General features: G+C 42.4%; 1 protein-coding gene and 1 pseudogene across 4 annotated transcripts in view; both read right to left on the bottom strand.

Moving 5' to 3' along the window:
- FLVCR1 (FLVCR choline and heme transporter 1) overlaps window positions 1–5,587 on the bottom strand; it is a 38,270-nt gene extending 32,683 nt beyond the window's left edge. For all 3 annotated transcript variants that reach the window (XM_082614423.1, XM_082614424.1, XM_082614425.1), the window contains exon 1: window positions 4,814–5,587. In XM_082614423.1, the coding sequence (XP_082470549.1) occupies window positions 4,814–5,551 (738 nt within the window). In that variant the 5' untranslated portion in view covers window positions 5,552–5,587. The remainder of the gene's footprint in view (window positions 1–4,813) is intronic.
- A 5,066-nt stretch (window positions 5,588–10,653) lies between these two features.
- On the bottom strand, window positions 10,654–11,038 carry LOC309800568 (small ribosomal subunit protein uS8-like; annotated as a pseudogene). Its single transcript has one exon. The product of its transcript is annotated as a small ribosomal subunit protein uS8-like (transcript).
- Window positions 11,039–17,893: the final 6,855 nt, after the last annotated feature.

Raw genomic sequence — 17,893 nt, 5'->3', positions numbered from 1 at the left:
ACTCGTATACTGCTAATAAGATTGTAAAACAGTGCAGTGACCATGGAAAACAATTTGGCAGTTCCTTAAAAAGTTAAACATAGAGTGACTGTATGACCTAGCAATTCCTCTCTTGGGTATATACCCCCAAACTGAAAACAGGTATTGAATATTGTACATGAATATCCATAGCAGCCCTATTTGCAATAGCCAAAAGGTGGAAACAAGCAAATTGTCTATCAATGAATGAATGGATAAACAAAATGTGGTATACCCATTCAATGAAATATTATTTAGAAAGAATGAAATACTGATAGATGCTGTAACATGGATGACCTTTGAAAACTTGTTAAATGAAAGAAGCCAGACACAAAAGGTCACATACTGTATAATTCTATTTATATGAAATATCTAGGGGCTTCCCTGGTGGTGCAGTGGTTGGGAGTCCGCCTGCCAATGCAGGGGACCCGGGTTCGAGCCCTGGTCTGGGAGGATCCCACATTCCGCGGAGCAAGTAAGCCCGTGAGCCACAACTACTAAGCCTGCACGTCTGGAGCCTGTGCTCTGCAACGGGAGAGGCCGCGACAGTGAGGGGCCCCCGCACTGCGATGAAGAGTGGCCCCCGCTCGCCGCAACTGGATAAAGCCCTCGCACAGAAACGAAGACCCAACACAGCCAAAAATTAATTAATTAATTAATTAATTTTTTTAAAAAGGAGCAATACTCTTTAAAAAAAAAAGAAGAAAGAAATATCTAGACTAGGGAAATCCATAGCGAAAAAACAAATTAGTGGTTGCCGGGGCTAGAGAGGGGGGAATGAGGAGTGACTGCTTAGTGGGAACTGGGTCTTCTTTGAGGGTAGATGAAAATGTTTTGGAACCAGATATAGGTGATGGTTGCACAACATCGTGAAGGTACTAAATGCCACTGAGCTGTACACTTTAAAATGATTAATTTTTTTATGTGAATTTCACCTCAGGAAAAAAAAAATTAGGCCGACTATGATAATCACAAGAGAAATAAAATCAAAGTATTAAAGGAGGCTCAGCGGAGGGAGACTTCAGATTCTTTGGGGGATGGAGGTGAGACAGAAGGGCCCAAGATAGGTTTCAAAAAGGAGGCTGAGGCAGAGATAGTAACATTTACCAAATATTTCATTTGCTCCCTATAAAAAGCTGGACAGAGACAGTTCAACAGGTAATTACGAGTGTAGTAGGAGCAGTACTGTGATGAGAGGTAGAGGGCGCCATGACTGGGAAGATCATGTAATTGATTATTCAAGCAAGAACACTAGTCAGAGTGAAAGGGACCCCATGAGCAGTTGTACTGGACCACAGATGTACACCTGGACTGTTCTAGGCCAGTTGGAACATATGGTCACCTTAGCTAAGAGAGTATTTTAGAGGAGCACCTTGTATAGACTTGGGGTTCAGGAAAAATTTCTGAAGGAACAAAGATCTGAATAAGAAATTAGAGTTAGCCAAGTGAAATAGAAATGTTCCCAGTCAAGTAAGTCAGAAAGAGAAAGACCAATATCGTATATTAATGCATATATGTGGAACCTAGAAAAATGGTACAGATGAACCGGTTTGCAGGGCAGAAACTGAGACACAGATGTAGAGAACAAACGTATGGACACCAAGGGGGGAAATCGGGGGTGGGGGTGGTGGGATGAACTGGGCAATTGGGATTGACATGTATACACTGATGTGTATAAAATTGATGACTAATAAGAACCTGCTGTATAAAAAATAAATAAAATAAAATTCAAAAAAAAATTGTTCCCAATCAAGGGGACATCATGTACAAAGGAAGGAGAGAGCGTGACCTTGTGAGAAACTGTAAGTAGTGCACAAGTCCCCTCAGAGCAGAGAAAGAGTCTGTATACGAGGAATGGAGGCTGTGCAGAGAGGTGATGCTGAGGAATTGGCAGGAGGCAGAACTGGAAGGTCTCACTTGACACTTAAAGAGTTTGAATTTTTTCCTAAGGGCAATGGAAGACACTGCAGGGGGCAAGGGAGTGTCCAGGACAGATATGCACATTAGAAAGACCACAATGGACGAATATGGAGAACAGAAGGGAGAGAGCAAGAGCTGCAGATAGGAAAATCAGTTAGCAAGCTCTAGGTGAGAGCTACGGGTGGCCAAGGCTAAGATGGTGGCAGTAGAAATGAAGAGTAATGAGCTGGGAGACAAGGTAAATTTTGATTGATGGGGTCATATGGGATAGTCAAGTGGAAATATCCAGCTGACCAGTATCTAAATAAGTCTGAAGCTCATTAATTTATTGAATAAATTTTTATGGAGAATCTACAACGTGCCAGGCACTGTAATGAATGCTGTACATTCAGATGATGTGCCTATTTCATGAAACTTACAACCTAATGGTAGGGATTGGAGAAGAGTAATAATTAACAATTAATATATAAACATATCAGACAGTGATAAGCACTACATAGAGGACTAAAGTACAATGATGTAATAAGACAGTGACTGGGCAACTCTAAATGGGATCCTCAAGAAATGCCCCTGAATGATATTTAAAATGAATTTAAACTGAGAGCTGAATGATAATAAGGATATAACAATGTGATCCTAGGAGGAAGAACATTCCAGACAGAGAGAATATTTTTGCAAAGGCCCTTATGAAAAATTCAAGCTTAGTGTTGTTTAAAGAACCAAAAACATATTAGTAAGGTTTTGTAATCCAGAGTAAGGAATTTAGATTTTATTTTAATTACTATGGGAAATCATTGGAGAGTTCAAAGCAGAGCTATGACATGATCTGATCTATGTTTTAAAGGATTCTCTCAGGAATTCCCTGGCAGTCCAGTGGTTAGGACTTGGTGCTTTCACTGCTGGGGCCTGGGTTCAATCCCTGGATGGGGAACTAAGATCCTGCAAGCCGTGCAGCACGGCTAAAAAATTAAAAAAAAAATTTTTTTTAGAAGGTTCTCTCAGGTTAGAGACTTGGCACAGTAGATGGGTAGTTAAAAGATAGGATTCAGGAATCAGACAGACCTGAGTGTGAATTCTGCTGCTAATTAGCTGTGTGACTTTTGGAAAATAATTTTATCCCTTCAAGTCTCAGCTTCTGTATATATAAAATGAGGAGACTAATAGTTCCTACCTTACATAATTAAATTAAATGAAACAATGTGTGTAAAGTACTTAGCATGGTTCCAGGTTTAGTGAATGCTCAATAATGTTGAATATTACTATGAATGATCACTCCATAATCTAGGCTAAAGATGCATACTTGGGGGTTGTGAGCAAGTGCAGAGCTACTAGAGCCAAGGAAGGATTCGAACACTTAGGGAGAATGTAGGAGGAAGGCCCAGAGGTGTGCTAAGTGTTAGAGGGAAATCTGCCTATGAGAAAACATTTCCATTTATTATCCATGAAATAGATAATCTATAGATATGGATTGATAATATTTCCATCATGCTCAACGAAGTATTAATCTTGCATGTAATTTTGTAAATGAAAAAATATTTTAAGGAAACAGTTCCTAACCAAACATGCAGAAGCAACCAACTAAAATATCAGTCACAAATTATTTTGGATATACAACTATATTTCAAGCTATCCCTTCTTCTGTACTTTTAAGGGAAATAAATATAAAGCAATAAGCCCACATGTAGAGTTAGTCTTTACATGGAATTTAAATAGATCTTACTGTGATCTTGAAACAAGTGTTAGACCAGAAGTAAAAGAGTAACATTCTTTTGTTACATAGCTACATGATATATGTATAGAGAGAGGTAACATTTTTGTCATACAGGTCTTTTTTTTTTTTAAGCAATTTCTTTTAAAAGTCTTTATTGAATTTGTTACAATATTGCTTCTGTTTTATGTTTTGGTTTTTTTGGCCCCAAGGCATGTAGGATCTTAGCTCCCTGACCAGGGATCCAACCCGCACCCCCTGCATTGGAAGGGGAAGTCTTAACCATGGGACCGGCAGGGAAGTCCCTTGTTATACAGGTTTTTAACTTGATTCTCCTCAAGCTGAATGAACACTCAATATAATTTACATAAAGTATCATAGGACTCCATATGCAAAATTTAAATTACAGTAAAAGGACCATTCTGCAATTAAAACATACACACACACACACACACACACACACACACACAAATTCTACCTAATAATGCTACTGGAATGCTAATGAATTTGAACCTATGGTGTTGGCAAGTCTAGGAAACAGTTTAATGGAGACTTGGCAAAATAAGCCGTGCTTCTGCAATGGATTCTATGATCTATGATTTGTCTTGCATTTTCTTACCGTTAAAATTTGGTAATAGGACTCAGTAATGCTGTGAGGTCTTTATCACTAGATTTATTTAGCGATCATTTACAAATGTCTGTTATGTACCAGGCACTCTGCTGACTGCTAATATATAAAATTAAACAGAAGCTGTTTACATGGACCACTCAAATTAAGAACAACCTTCCCAGAACCCAGCACCTTCCTTTTGCAAAGAATACACTGATGACAAAAATAATACCTACTTTAGACTCATTCATTATTGCACTGACAAGTTTTCTATGATGTTAGGCCTAGATATGGGCCTGTACAGTTAATTACTTTACAGGTAATTCTCAAAGATGACCAGGTAGTCATTTTAAACTGGTTTTGAAAGGTCTGTCTTCACAAATAAATCAAAACCCCTCTTTAATCCAAGACTGCTTCCTATTTTATGACTGCTCATCTCCTCTCCTTCATTTATAGAAGGCCTCCTAAGGGTCCATCCATATACCTAGCTCACATGGCCTATGACGTTTTATCTGGTCCTTCAGGATCCGATTTTCATCTATTACCCTAGTCCTTACCTGATTACCTAGCACGGCGGTGGCGCAAGCTGTGGACACCTCCTTGGGCCCAAACCACACTGAAGCGATGTGGGAGGGCAAGCCGAGGATGAACACCTGGGCCACAGAGCACAGGCACTGGCCCAACATGGTGACCCAGAAGAGATGCTGCTGCACGCTGCCGCACTTGATCCAGGCGCCCAAGCAGTTGAGGCCGGAGCCCAGCAGGGCGGTGAGCCGCAGGCCTCTGGTATCCAGCAGCCAGGTGGCCGGGAAGATGAGGGGCACGTAGGCCAGCATGTACACCATGGACAGCCAGTCAATGTGCAGCGAGGAAACGTTGTAGAAACCCTCGAAAACGTTGCTGATGATGCTGTACTGGATCCACTGAAAAGCGTTCACCAGCGAGTACAGGCTGAAGATCAGTAGCACCAAAAAGCGCCGCGCGGAGAGCGCAGTCCGGGGCACCAGGGTGCCCTCGACCGCCGGCGTCTCCTCGCCAGGGTCCTTGGGCAGCAGCCGGGCCTGGGTCTCCTCCTCCGGGGCCAGCGGAGTTTTCGGCCTGTCCAGAGCTCCCGAGGAGGCCTTGGGGCTGTCCCGAGAGACCCCATTCAGGGCCAGGCAGCCGGCTTTGGGCCCGTTCTGCGTCTCCGCGCTCACCTTTCCAGCAGGCGAGTCCCCCGGGACCGGGAGGTATCCGTTGGCGGGCGGGTGCCCGTTCGCCACCGTTGTCCCCTCCTCATCGTCGGGCAGTGCCATGTCCCTGGGCTCCCCGGAGCCGCCTGGCGCCCCCGCCCTCCTCCCAGCCCTGCACCCCCAGCCCAAGACCCGAGGCCCTCCCTGCACCCCAACCCTTACCCCGAGGCCCACTGCTCCTGCTACCCTCTCCCCGGCCGAGTGAGCCTCGGTCTGAGCCGGGAGCCACAGCCCGCGCTGGCCCGGCGGGCGGTCACTCAGGGACAGGCCGGGCCGGAAGACAGAGGCGTCACTGCGCGGTGAAGGCCCGCTGGCCAATCAGCGGCACCCTTGCCCGCCAGAGCCAATCGGGGAGACCCCGGGGGGGCGGGGCGGGAGTGAGTGTGCGGGGCGGTAGAGGAGGAAGGCTACGCTGGAGGTCTGCGCTAGGTGGTCTCCTTCTGGATGGATGCCGTGGCCAGAAGTCCTCCGACCTGGGCGTGGGCGGGCGGGAGGCGACCTTTGGATTGAGCAACTCGGGACTGGGAACGAGGGGCTAGGAGAAACACGGGGGAGAGAAAGAGGCAGACATGAGTCTCTCCACCTAGAGGGGCTCCTCTAGGGACAGGTCTAACACTGGCAGAGGACGAACTTGGCCTCTCGGCCCAATGCAGCTGTCAACATCGGACGCTGCCTTTAGAGCAGACAGGAGCACGTTTCATAAATTCGTGCTGTCTCGGCAGAGGGAGAGCACCAGAAAGCATTTTGATCCAAATAAAGAGATTTCTTCAGAAATCTGCCCTTGTGAAGTTGGAATCTCTGGGATGCGCTGTGCCTGAGCAGGCCCTGTTGCTCAACATTCTCCCTTGCACCAACACTTGCAGTTAGTATTTACTGGACACACATTCAGTGGCTTCCAAGCGCCAAACTTGCTTTGAAAGGTATGTGCCCCACACTGTCATGGACTCTGGGGAATAAAAAATAAAAATGAGACATATTGCCTGCTCTCAAGAGCACACGTAGCCTTGTAGTGTTCCTGGACTACAGGAAAAGTCAGTCCTGCTACTTCTTGGGAAACTAAATTTGAAAGAAAGAAAAAAAAAGACTCCAAGTATTCATTATTAAAGTGGAATTGAAACTAGGGGTATCTCACAATGGATTTAATTTTAAAAGGTAGGGCTTCCCTGGTGGCACAGTGGTTAAGAATCCGCCTGCCAATGCAGGGAACACAGGTTTGAGCCCTGGTCCAGGAAAATCCCACATGCCACGAAGCAAGTAAGCCCGTGAGCCACAAGTACTGAGCCTGCGCTCTGGAGGCAGGGCCCCGCAGCTACTGAAGCCCATGCGCCTAGAGCCAGTATGCCACAGGAAGAGAAGCCACTGTAATGAGATGCCCGTGCGCCTCGACGAAGAGTAGCGTCCTCTCTCCACAACTAGAGAAAGCCTGCGCGCAGCAATGAAGACCCAATGCAGCCAAAAATAAATAAATAAATTTATTTTTTTTAAAGTGTTGCTACCTAGAACCCTAAAACCCAGTACACTTTCTTTTTATTGCCTCTTAACATCATTATTTGGTAGCATATAAAAATACATCAGATACGTCTCAGTGCAGGTGAGATACTACATAATCCTAAACCTGAAGGAATATGTGCATTTTATGTCTTCCTTGGTCATCCTGTATAAATTGCACATTCCACTCCTAATCCCCTTCATTTTTCTCCTTAATGCTTAGCACTCTCTAAAAAGTCATTTTTTTGTTGTTGGTGGTGGTTATTTCCTCCTTCCCGACTAAAACGTCAGTTCTGTGAGGGCAGGGCTGAAAGTTTTTTTGCTTTGCTGCTGTTGCTGTATACTGAGAACTTAGCAGTAGGTGTTCAATAAATATTTACTGAATGACTACAACTAACAAGCATTGGATATTTTAAATAATTACTTATTTTTAAAGTGAATCCATTTCTTTTTAAAAAAATTGTAAATTTCCTCTGCAAATATGATTTTCTAAACACTGATTTAGATATTATTTTAGATGACTGAGTGATGTCCTCTGAATGAACAAACAAATAACTAAATGTGGAATCCAAAGGACTTCATTCTTAGTTAAGAAGTCTATTATATGGATTTCTGAAAAATGAACTAATTGCATTGCTTAATATTCAGTACAACTCACTATTCATTATTCTGAGGCTTTTTTTTTTTAATATCTTCATGAACCATGAAACCTTCTACATAGCTCACACACACACAACAAAAACCTGTTCAGAAAGGGAATCAGGGACTTCCCTGATGGCGCAGTGGTTAAGAATCCATCTGCCAGTGCAGGGGACACAGGTTCAAGTCCTGGTCCGGGAAGATCCCACATGCCACGGAGCAACTAAGCCCGTGGACCACAACTACTGAGCCCGCACGCCACAACTACTGAAGCCTGTGCGTGTAGAGCCCATGCTCCACAACAAGAGAAGCCACTGCAATGAGAAGCCCGTGCACCTCGACGAAGAGTAACCCTCACTCGCCGCAGCTAGAGAAAGCCCGAGCACAACAATGAAGACCTAACACAGCCAAAAATAAATAAATAATAAATAAATAAATAAATAAATAAATAATCCAATGGATAGAATTTTATTTTATTTTTGATTCTTTTTTTTTTTTTGAAGCATTATTGACCTACAACACATGTTAGTTCCAGGTGCACAACATAGTGATTTGATATTTCTACACATCTCAAAATGATCATCACCAATGAGTAGAATTTTAAACGGACCTTTCTTTACTTGCCCCAGTAGTACCTCCAATCCACATGTTCACAGTAAACATTCAGGTATCTGCAAACTTCTCACCCCCTTCCTGAAACCAAAAAGTGGCAAATTATACTAGGCTTCATTTCCCCATTATCTAGTGAAGATTGGAGATTGTCTTCTGCCAGACTGGAAAGATAATTTTCCTTTCTGCACAGAGGCAGCTTCTTGAATGTACTCCTGCAGGGAGGCCATTCTTTCTGATTCTTTAGGCTCCATCTGTGTAGAGATAATTTGTCTTCTCTATGTCCTTAGCAAGAATGATTGGGGTTGGGAGTTGGGAGTCCTCTGAGTGTCCCGTATACCAGTTAGCATCTAACTTCCCTCCATGGTGGACTTCCCTGGCGGTCCAGTGGTTAAGACTCTGGGCTTCCACTGCAGGGGGCACAGGTTCGATCCCTGGTGGGTGAACTAAGATCCCTGCATGCTGCTCGGCGCCACCAAAAAAAAAAAAAAAATTTCCCTCCACGCTTTTACCAGCTGGTGCCTATCTTATTCTTTTCCACCTTGTCATTTGTCTTCCCTGCACTTAACAAAGTTCTGTATCTGACACCGTCATCATCTACATGGAACAACAACCAAGAAGATCTAGAATAGTGGAGAAGAGTATCAGATCTAGAGCCAGGCTACCTGGAGTTGAATTCCAACTTCAGTACTCACTAGCTGTGAGAACTTGGGCAATTTACTTAGCTGTTCTGTAATAGTGCATGCCTCGTTAGATTGTTGTTGTGAGGATTAAGTGAGTAAATAACACCTCGCACATGGTTTAGGCATTCTTTTTTTTTTTTTTTTTTTTTTTTTTTTGCAGTACACAGGCTTCTTACTGTTGTGGCCTCTCCCGTTGCAGAGCACAGGCTCCGGACGTGCAGGCTCAGCGGCCATGGCTCACGGGCCTAGCCGCTTCGCGGCATGTGGGATCTTCCCAGACCGGGGCACGAACCCGTGTCCCCTGCATCGGCAGGCAGACTCTCAACCACTGCGCCACCAGGGAAGCTCGGTTTAGGCATTCTTAGTTACAGTTATTGAGATAGTCTACTATAGTGGTTAAGGATCCAGGCTCCAGAGCCAAATGACCTGGATTCAAGTCCTAGCTCTTTGACTTACTAGTTGCATGACTTTGGACTAATTACTCTGTGCCTCAGTTTCAACAGGGAAAATGAGGACAATATTCTTCATGAGATGGTAGTAAGAAATAAATGGCTAATAAATATAAAGTACTTAAATGGTTCTTTGATCTCTGATGTATAGTAATAGTAAAGTATTATCTATAGCCATTATTATCAACTCATATCTCCTCAAAGTCGTATCCCATTCTTGTGTTATCTTAGATTTGATCCCATCTTGTCTATTTAAACCTGCTTGGATTGTCCTGGAGCTACTCCAAGCTCTTTTAGATGGAATTTATGGTGGTAAAGTCCCTCCCTGGAAGATGCTCTGAGGATGTCCCTAAAGGGCAGTACACAATGGCATATACTAATTACCCTTAACCTCACAAGAGGGAGATTTCTTGTCATCGGAAGTGGCCAACAGTTGAATGGACCACCACGTGACATATCTAGACAAGAGTTAGATGAAATCTGTGTTGGACTAGGTATGTTGTGGATAAGATTCCCAAACTCCATGGAAAAGTGAGCTATGTTAGATCTAAGATTTCTTCTGACTTTAAGTTTCTATGATTTATGAAAAGTAAGATATTTCCAATGAAAGGATTTGACAAAATTTGTATGCCTCTTTCAACAAAGTTCCATAAAGTAACAAATGGAGTACAGAAAGGGGAAAATTCAGCAGTATCTCTTTGTATTATCATTCTAATCTCTTAACCTTGCCTCCTCTCTTGAGGCTTCAGTGGTAGATACTTACGTACCAGTTTAGGCATGAATCATACTTTATATCACGGATCTATAACATAACACGAACCTTAAGCTCTGCCAGAGAGGACAGTACTGAGAACGTCACTTGGCTGGGAGTCAAGGTGAGTTTGAGCTACATTATGGATGTGAAATGCCAAGTCAGACCAATTTGAATGAGTAATAGTTCAGTGATATGAGATCTGAATGACACCCAGGAGCCAAGGTCCAAGATACTATTAAGAGTGACGTGGCTATTCCTGAGCAAAGGTTTCCTGAAGTCTAAGAGGGTAAGATACAAACCAGAACAAGGTCCCTAGATGGAAAATCCATGTTTCACGGAGAAAGGTAAATTTTAGCAACATTGTTTGCAGTTGGCACCACTATTACCATGTCTGTTCACCTGAGTGGCCAAGGCAATGCTGTTCTACGCTGTGGAAAGGTTGAGTTGGGAATAGAGGCATGGAGGAAGCTGGACATCAGAATCCTCCCATGGTGTACTTTTCCCCCCATTGAAGTGATTTATCTGTATCTATATGTTACATTCCTAGAAAAAGAATCCTAAGGATTTTCCCTTATGTGTGTTTTTGTCTTGCTTCCTCTTGGTCCATGATGCCAGTTAAGTTCATCAGCACAATGAAACCAAACTGACAGGATAGGAGCAGATTATTCTGCCATTTTTCTAGATCTTTGAGTTACACACCTAATCTAGGGCTGATCACTCCACACTTTAGCTGCCTGGGAGGTTCACAATTCTCCCAGCTCTGTGATCATCAATGACTTCGAATTTACCAATGTCACCATGCTTCAACATCAGTTAGAAACCAGGCAATGACTTTGAAGCAATGCCTAGTAAGGATTTGACATTTGGGCCTCTTTTTGGCATTGTTGATGCTCCTGAGAGCATCAGCCAGGACATTCATGCCTACCATTGTAGTGGCATGGAAAGATGGTGGAAACCATGTGTACATTTTTGTGCAGGTGTGCTAGGGATTTAATTCTGAAGTGGGAAGAGCGTTCCGCCCTAAAACATCTCCACAGATTTACTAAATTAGATCCTGCCTCTCCTAATCTGGCTTAAAATTTGCCTATTGAGTGATTTAAGTATAACCAATGTCAAATCACACTAAATTATCCATACTACATCTTGCTCCTCTTCCCTTTACCTGAATGAATTTATCAGATTTGGCATGTTGGTTTTAAAGATGGTGAGATTCATAACAACACACTTAAAGAAGAGATTTCCATTCACACATTTACCCCTGATGGCTCCCCTACCCCCAGCCATAGTCATTTGAACTTATTTTGTTTGTTTTTTAATGTTAAGGGAGCATTTTGTGCTCAGGAAAACAAAACAAAACATGGTTACTTGTGTTTAAATCAATACAAAATTTATTAAAGTTGCTAATTTCAAATTTCAATCTCAGCTTCAGTGACATCATGTAGGTAGCATGAAATTGACCATAATGGGAATATGTACACAGTGAAACTGGCAAATGCTACATCTACCAATGCACCACTGCTAAAAATCTAACAAAACAAATCATCCAAAGTATTTTAAACACTACTTACAAACTTAATACGTCCAAAATTTTTGATTAAAACAAATTTTCTTAAACAGTGAAATACTGTTTGCAAAGAAACTCTTTTACAGCTGTGAGATAATAGAAATACATATATATATCGGTCTCTGTCACCGCCCCTCACCCCATTCCTGGCACAGATCTCCTAAAACCCTTGTAATTTCCTAATTGATAAGAGCACTAGGAGCATCTTTTGTTTTAATATTTGGTCTTTCTAGTTCCTAACACAGAGTTGATAAATCCCTTGGAATTTCCTGGGTGATAGCAGTGTCATTAGTCACTTTTAATGAGGTGACTCTTGGTGGGCTGCTGGATGGGGGCTGGCCACCAGAAAGACCAAGCCATGATTAGAAGCTTGGACTTTTCAGCCTCACTTCCCATTCTCCAGAGAGGAGAGAGGGGCTGGAAATGAAATTAATGATCAATCATGCCTACATGATGAAGCGTCCATAAAAATCCCAAAAGTACTGGGTTAGGAGAGTTTCTCTAACACCTGGTGAACACCTGCAGGTATGGAAGAGTGGTGCTCCTGGAGAAAACATGGAAGCTCCACATCCTTTCCCACATACCTTGCCCTCTGCATCTCTTCCATCTTGATGTTCATCTGTATCCTTTATCTTATCCTTTTATAATAAATGAGTAAACAGTAAGTAAACTGCTTTCCTCAGTTCTGTGAGCTGCTCCAGCAAATTAATCAAAACCAAGGATGGGGTCATGGGAACCTTGATTTATAGTCAATCAATTGGTCAGAAGCACAAGAGACAACCTGGACTTGCAATTGTCATCTGAAGTGGGGAGAGGAGCAGTTTTGTGGGACTGAGATCTTCACCTGTGGGATCTGATGCTATCTCCAGGTAGATAGTGTCAAAATTGAGTTGAATTGTTGGACACTCAGAGGGTGTCACAGAATTGCTTGACATAGAAAAAAATCCCACACGTCTGGTGACGTAAGTGTTGTCAGTGTGATAGTAGTGTCAGAGTAAAGAAGAAACACATGGGAGGAAGAGTTTTCCCTATACAGAGCTTTCCAATAAAAATACTACAAGTGGGGGACTTTGCTGGCAGTCCAGTGGTTAAGACTCCATGTTTCCACTGCAGGGGGCACAGGTTTGATTCCTGGTCAGGGAACTAAGATCCCGCATGCTGTGCAGATCAGCCAAAAATAAATACATAAACAAACAAAAGGACAAAATAAAAAACTACAAGTGGAATAGCAATTAAACATAAATTAAAATCACAAATCTAGTAAGTCAGATTCTCTAATATATCAGGGTCTCTTAGCCATTCATACATGTAAACTAACAAAATTCATACTGATTATTATGATTACAAAAACATTACCAAAAATATTATATTATGATTACTTCATTTTCTTGTAAAGTAAGCAAAAAAATTAATAAACAGAAACCTCAATTAAATAGAGTTGGGAGACCAGCAGGGGGCGCTCTCACACCCTGCAGCAACAGCAGAACGCAACAGGAAGAAGAAAGACTCCTTTCCTGACAAGGACTCAGCCAATGAAAAGCCACGGACTCTGTCTACTATAGCCCTCCCAGCTTCTTTCTCCCCTCGATAAACGCATTCTCCTTTCCTTACTGTACAGGGAACTTGCATGTGGCTCGCCATGGTTGCAGACCCTGAATTGCGATTCTCTACTGATCTGAATAATCCCATCTTTGCTGGAAAAATATCTAGCGGTCTATTTGTTTCAGGCCAACAAGTCATGCAAACAAAGCTCAATTCAGTCCACTTTGTGAGACCAATACCATCTGGATCCTCTTCCTTGCCTGCCTCTGGCTAAACTTCCCAACCATTTTATCTCCATTTTATCTCCTCCAGTTCTATTTTGGATTGGAATTCTTTCACACTACCATAGCAAGTCAAATTCCTCATGTCCAGGCTTGGGAGGGTGAGGTCGCTAAGACAGTGCCCCTTTGGTCGGGAGTGGTGAAGGAGCTGTGCATGGCTGAGTGTACAGAGTGGAGACAATAACTAGAGCAGAGGAGGACTGGCAGAGCAGAAAATAAATCACACCACATTAATCCTCGCGGTGCAGCCAGGATGCCATGTGCATGTTTATCATGCAATCGTCCTCATGATCTGCTAAGATATGCTTTCCATATTCTCTCAATTAGGCCTAACTACCCATCCTTTAGGGTCCAAGTCAGCTCAGTTCCCACCTCCTTCCTTAGTCTTTATCCATGACATGGAGCCCCTACAGACCTCTCTCTCTTCTGACCTCGTAGCAGTATTAGAGCCAGTAGCCGAACTCTTCCTGGCAATGTTACGTAACTTCCCTTTGCATATTTTATCCCTTTTCTGGATTTGAGCTTGCTAAAGCCAGGGACTGTATCATATAGTATCTTATTTTATAACTCCCTCAGTACTTAAAAAGGCTTTTTATTTGGCAGTTCATGCCATATGGAATCACTTGCACCTAACTTGGTAAATGCTTTTAGGTGGCAGTGACTAACATTAGGAAGATAGCCTGCTCCATTATATAAAATTTTAAATTTTAATCTATATTACACATTAAATCAGGCCTTCTCTCCTTCTGAAATGTAACTAAACACAGTTTAAACTTAATTTTACATAGTTGGCCACAATTGTGCATGCCTAGTGTTGTATCCTATAAACTTAGAGTGGGAATGAAGTAAGACCTTGGTAAGGTTTTGTGAAATGTGAAATAAAATAGATTTACTTATGTCGAGGGGTTTTAAAATGGAGCCAGGAGGCCATTAAGGAGGTGAACCTCACACACGGATGGAACCATAGACTTCTGAATTGGGCCAAAACACAAATATTCCAAGGACTCTGCAAGAATGCCTGAAACTTGTCACAGTCCTGGACTGGACTTTCCCCTCCCTCTAGCGTTAGCCTTAGCAACCCTGTTTAGTCAACACTAGCTTCTGCCTCCAACTACAATTAAAATTCTTTGTAATACAAATCTCCCGTCTTTGCCTTTAAAAGCTCCTGACTTTTACTCCCCAGCAGGACGCTGTTTAGGTTGCTACCAGAATCTATGTGACCTGAATTACAATTCTTTGATCCCCAAATCAGTTCCTTCCAAGACACACATTCTAAACTTTCTGAAAAGATTTCTCAGTTACAAAAGACTGGTAACTCTTCTGTCACCCCTTCCAGCTCCTCAAGTCTGTCCTCCACACGTTCCCCCATCTCCCTCCTTCTTTTCCTCTTCCCTTGCTGAACTCCCTTTTTACTCCCCAAACCCTGAGGCCCCCCTTGATCCTCCACCCCGAACCTCTTTCACTCAACCAATTCAAACTCACAGGTTTAGGGAATTCCCTGATGGTCCAGTGGTTAGGACTCCACACTTCCACTACAGGGGGCACGGGTTCGGTCCCTGGTCAGAGAACTAAGATCCTGCAAGCTGTGCAGTGCGGCAAAAAAATAAATACATAAATAAATAGACAAACTCATACGTTTAAATTGAAACCCAATAATGAGGGCACCCTTTTAAATCTAATTTACATACTTGGGACTAAGGCAGAATTGCTAGCTATAGCCAAAGGGATTTCCAAGCTTACTGAGAACCCTCACCGTTTTGCAAAGGAATTTAACATTGTCATTCAAATCTATGAGCTTGTGTTTCCTGATCTTTATCAATTTTGAGGGAAGGCAGGCCCAACTTTGGATGGCTAAAGCTGGCTGGAATAATCCTTTAGAGGATCTTCAATGTTTCATGCCTGCTGACAGCTCTGAAGCCCAAGAAATAGCAAAAACTTTACATGAAGCCATTCCTTGGGCCTTCCCAAAACCTGTTGATCGGAATAAAATCAAAGCATGCACTCAAGGACTAACAAACCTGTGCATGACTATTACAACAGACTTGAAATTGTTTTTAAGGAAAATCCTGGACTTGTAACGGAGCAGGACCCTATGGGGCCTTCCCAGGACAGGCCTTCCCCCATATCCTCTGCTTTAGCTTCTCTCTGAAGTACCTAGGTAACAGTTGTTTTTTTTTTTTTCTTAGAGTTCATCTCCATTTATTTCAACATCACATGTTTAATGATGACTTCAACATTATATTTGCAGTTTTAATATAAACTTAAGTAGACTTTAATTTTTTAAAATAATTATCTATAGAACTACTTTTAGGCAGGCAAAACACGTTCAGTGATTTTTTTATACTCAGCCATTGTCTTATTGCTCATTTTATCAAATTAATCCTTCCTGTCCCAAAGAAAATTAAGAGATCACTTTTATCTATAAATTGGGGGATAAGTTATAAAGTTTTTGTATATTATATTTTGTATATTATATATTATATGTTACATACATATATACAATATACATATGCATTTTATATATTGTGTATATATGTAAAGTATCCTCCAGTTTTACAAATTTTTAGTTACAAGTCCTAAGAGGGATAGAATATATAGAGACTACTTATTAAATCTTATTTGGGAATTGCTGAAATAGAATGTTACCATATTTGCCTCCGAATAACAACAAACACCATAAAACATAACTCAGTCAATAAATGGAATTCAATGAAAAATTTAAATATTCTTACAAACCACAGAGACTATAAATGCCAAAGAAAATCTGATGTCTATTTAGGTCACTAAATAAACATTTTTCAGTAAATCTACAGATAAAGAAGATTTCAGACTGAATGAAAAAAAAAAACCATTTGGAGGAAATTTATCTTTAAGTTCAAAAGTCACAAAGTTAATCAACTGTATCAAAAATTAAGTTCAGGACTTCCCTGGTGGCACAGTGGTTGAGAGTCCGCCTGCCGATGCAGGGGACACGGGTTCGTGCCCCGGTCCAGGAAGATCCCACATGCTGCGGAGCGGCTGGGCCTGTGAGCCATGGCCGCTGAGCCTGCGCGTCCAGAGCCTGTGCTCCGCAACGGGCGGGCCACAACAGTGAGAGGCCCGCGTACCACAAAAAAACCCCAAAAAACAAAAAACAAACTTAAGTTCAACACATTTCTTAACAAACACAAAGAATTCCATACAAGAAACTGATTATAAAATTCTGATAGGACTTCCCTGGTGGTCCAGTGGTTAGGACTCCACGCTCCGAACGCAGGGGGTCACAGGTTCGACCCCTGGTCAGGGAACATCCCACATGCCACATGGCAAGGTCCCCCAAAATAAATAATTTACAAAATTTTTTAAATACAGAGAAAGTAAGGCAAAGAAAAATGAAAAATAATAAGGTCTAATGAATAGTAAGTATTATATAAATGAAAGCAAATAAATCATTTATTGCAATAATTTAAAAAAAGAATTCCAAAGGAACAAGACAGGGGCTATTTTAATACCAGGCTGCCCGGCAGCAGCAACGGGTCTTCCTGTTCTCATACAGGAGACAAACTGCCCTCCCTCCACCTCCAAAACTTACACACCACAGTGAGTCATAAGGGAGCAGGGTCAGCAACCTAATGACCATCAGAAGAAATGAGACAGAGGTCTAGTTAAAACACAAAGGAGCAACATGTACATAAAGCTAAGACATGCCACAAAGTCAACAAGATGAGGCTTCAGAGTAGTGCAAAAATGATTTTCGTGTGCTCCAGAATACTCAGCTCCAGCCAGGTTTGCTCAGGTGCCAGGTCACGATAGTATCACCACTGAATATGCCCGCATGCAGGGCCATCAGAACTTAAAAGAAGTCCTCTAGGAATGCCTACTGGTGACCTCCTACAGCTGACTTCTCAGAGGGGAATTAAAACAGTAAGTCTGATACGGTCTCTGCAACCGTCTCTGTGCTTTAAATCACAGTCATTAAGGAAAGGGGGAGGAGCAGGTATGTTGCCACTTGTATCTCTAAGTAGAGGGTGTGGCCCGTTTCCTTGCTCCACTGGGAGTATGCCTACGATTGTCCTTTGTTTTGTAGCTTGGTTGTCCCTATTAAACGAGGACAACCCTGCAGGACTAACTTCCACCCCGTCAGTCACAGGGGCCGCTGGAGATCCACGGGGCAGACCCATCATCACTGGAGGTTTTAAACGCCAAGCTGAAGAAGGACTCAACCTTGCTGTGTGGATATAATAACATCCCCCTCACCTACAGCGCTCACAAAATCCTATAAAGCAGTCATTCACAAAGCCAGCTGTCCTCCAACATGATAAACTGGGACCAAAATGGGAAAATGTCACTTTGTCAACACAGATGCCTTTCACAAACGCTTCTGCCAGTTGCTCACAGATAACGGCTCCAGCAGGCT

Source organism: Mesoplodon mirus, assembly GCF_964341445.2.
Source record: "Mesoplodon mirus genome assembly, chromosome: 3".
Lineage (NCBI taxonomy): Eukaryota > Metazoa > Chordata > Mammalia > Artiodactyla > Ziphiidae > Mesoplodon > Mesoplodon mirus.
Note: the sequence above shows the minus strand (reverse complement) of the source record. Positions and strands in the feature narration are given on the sequence as shown.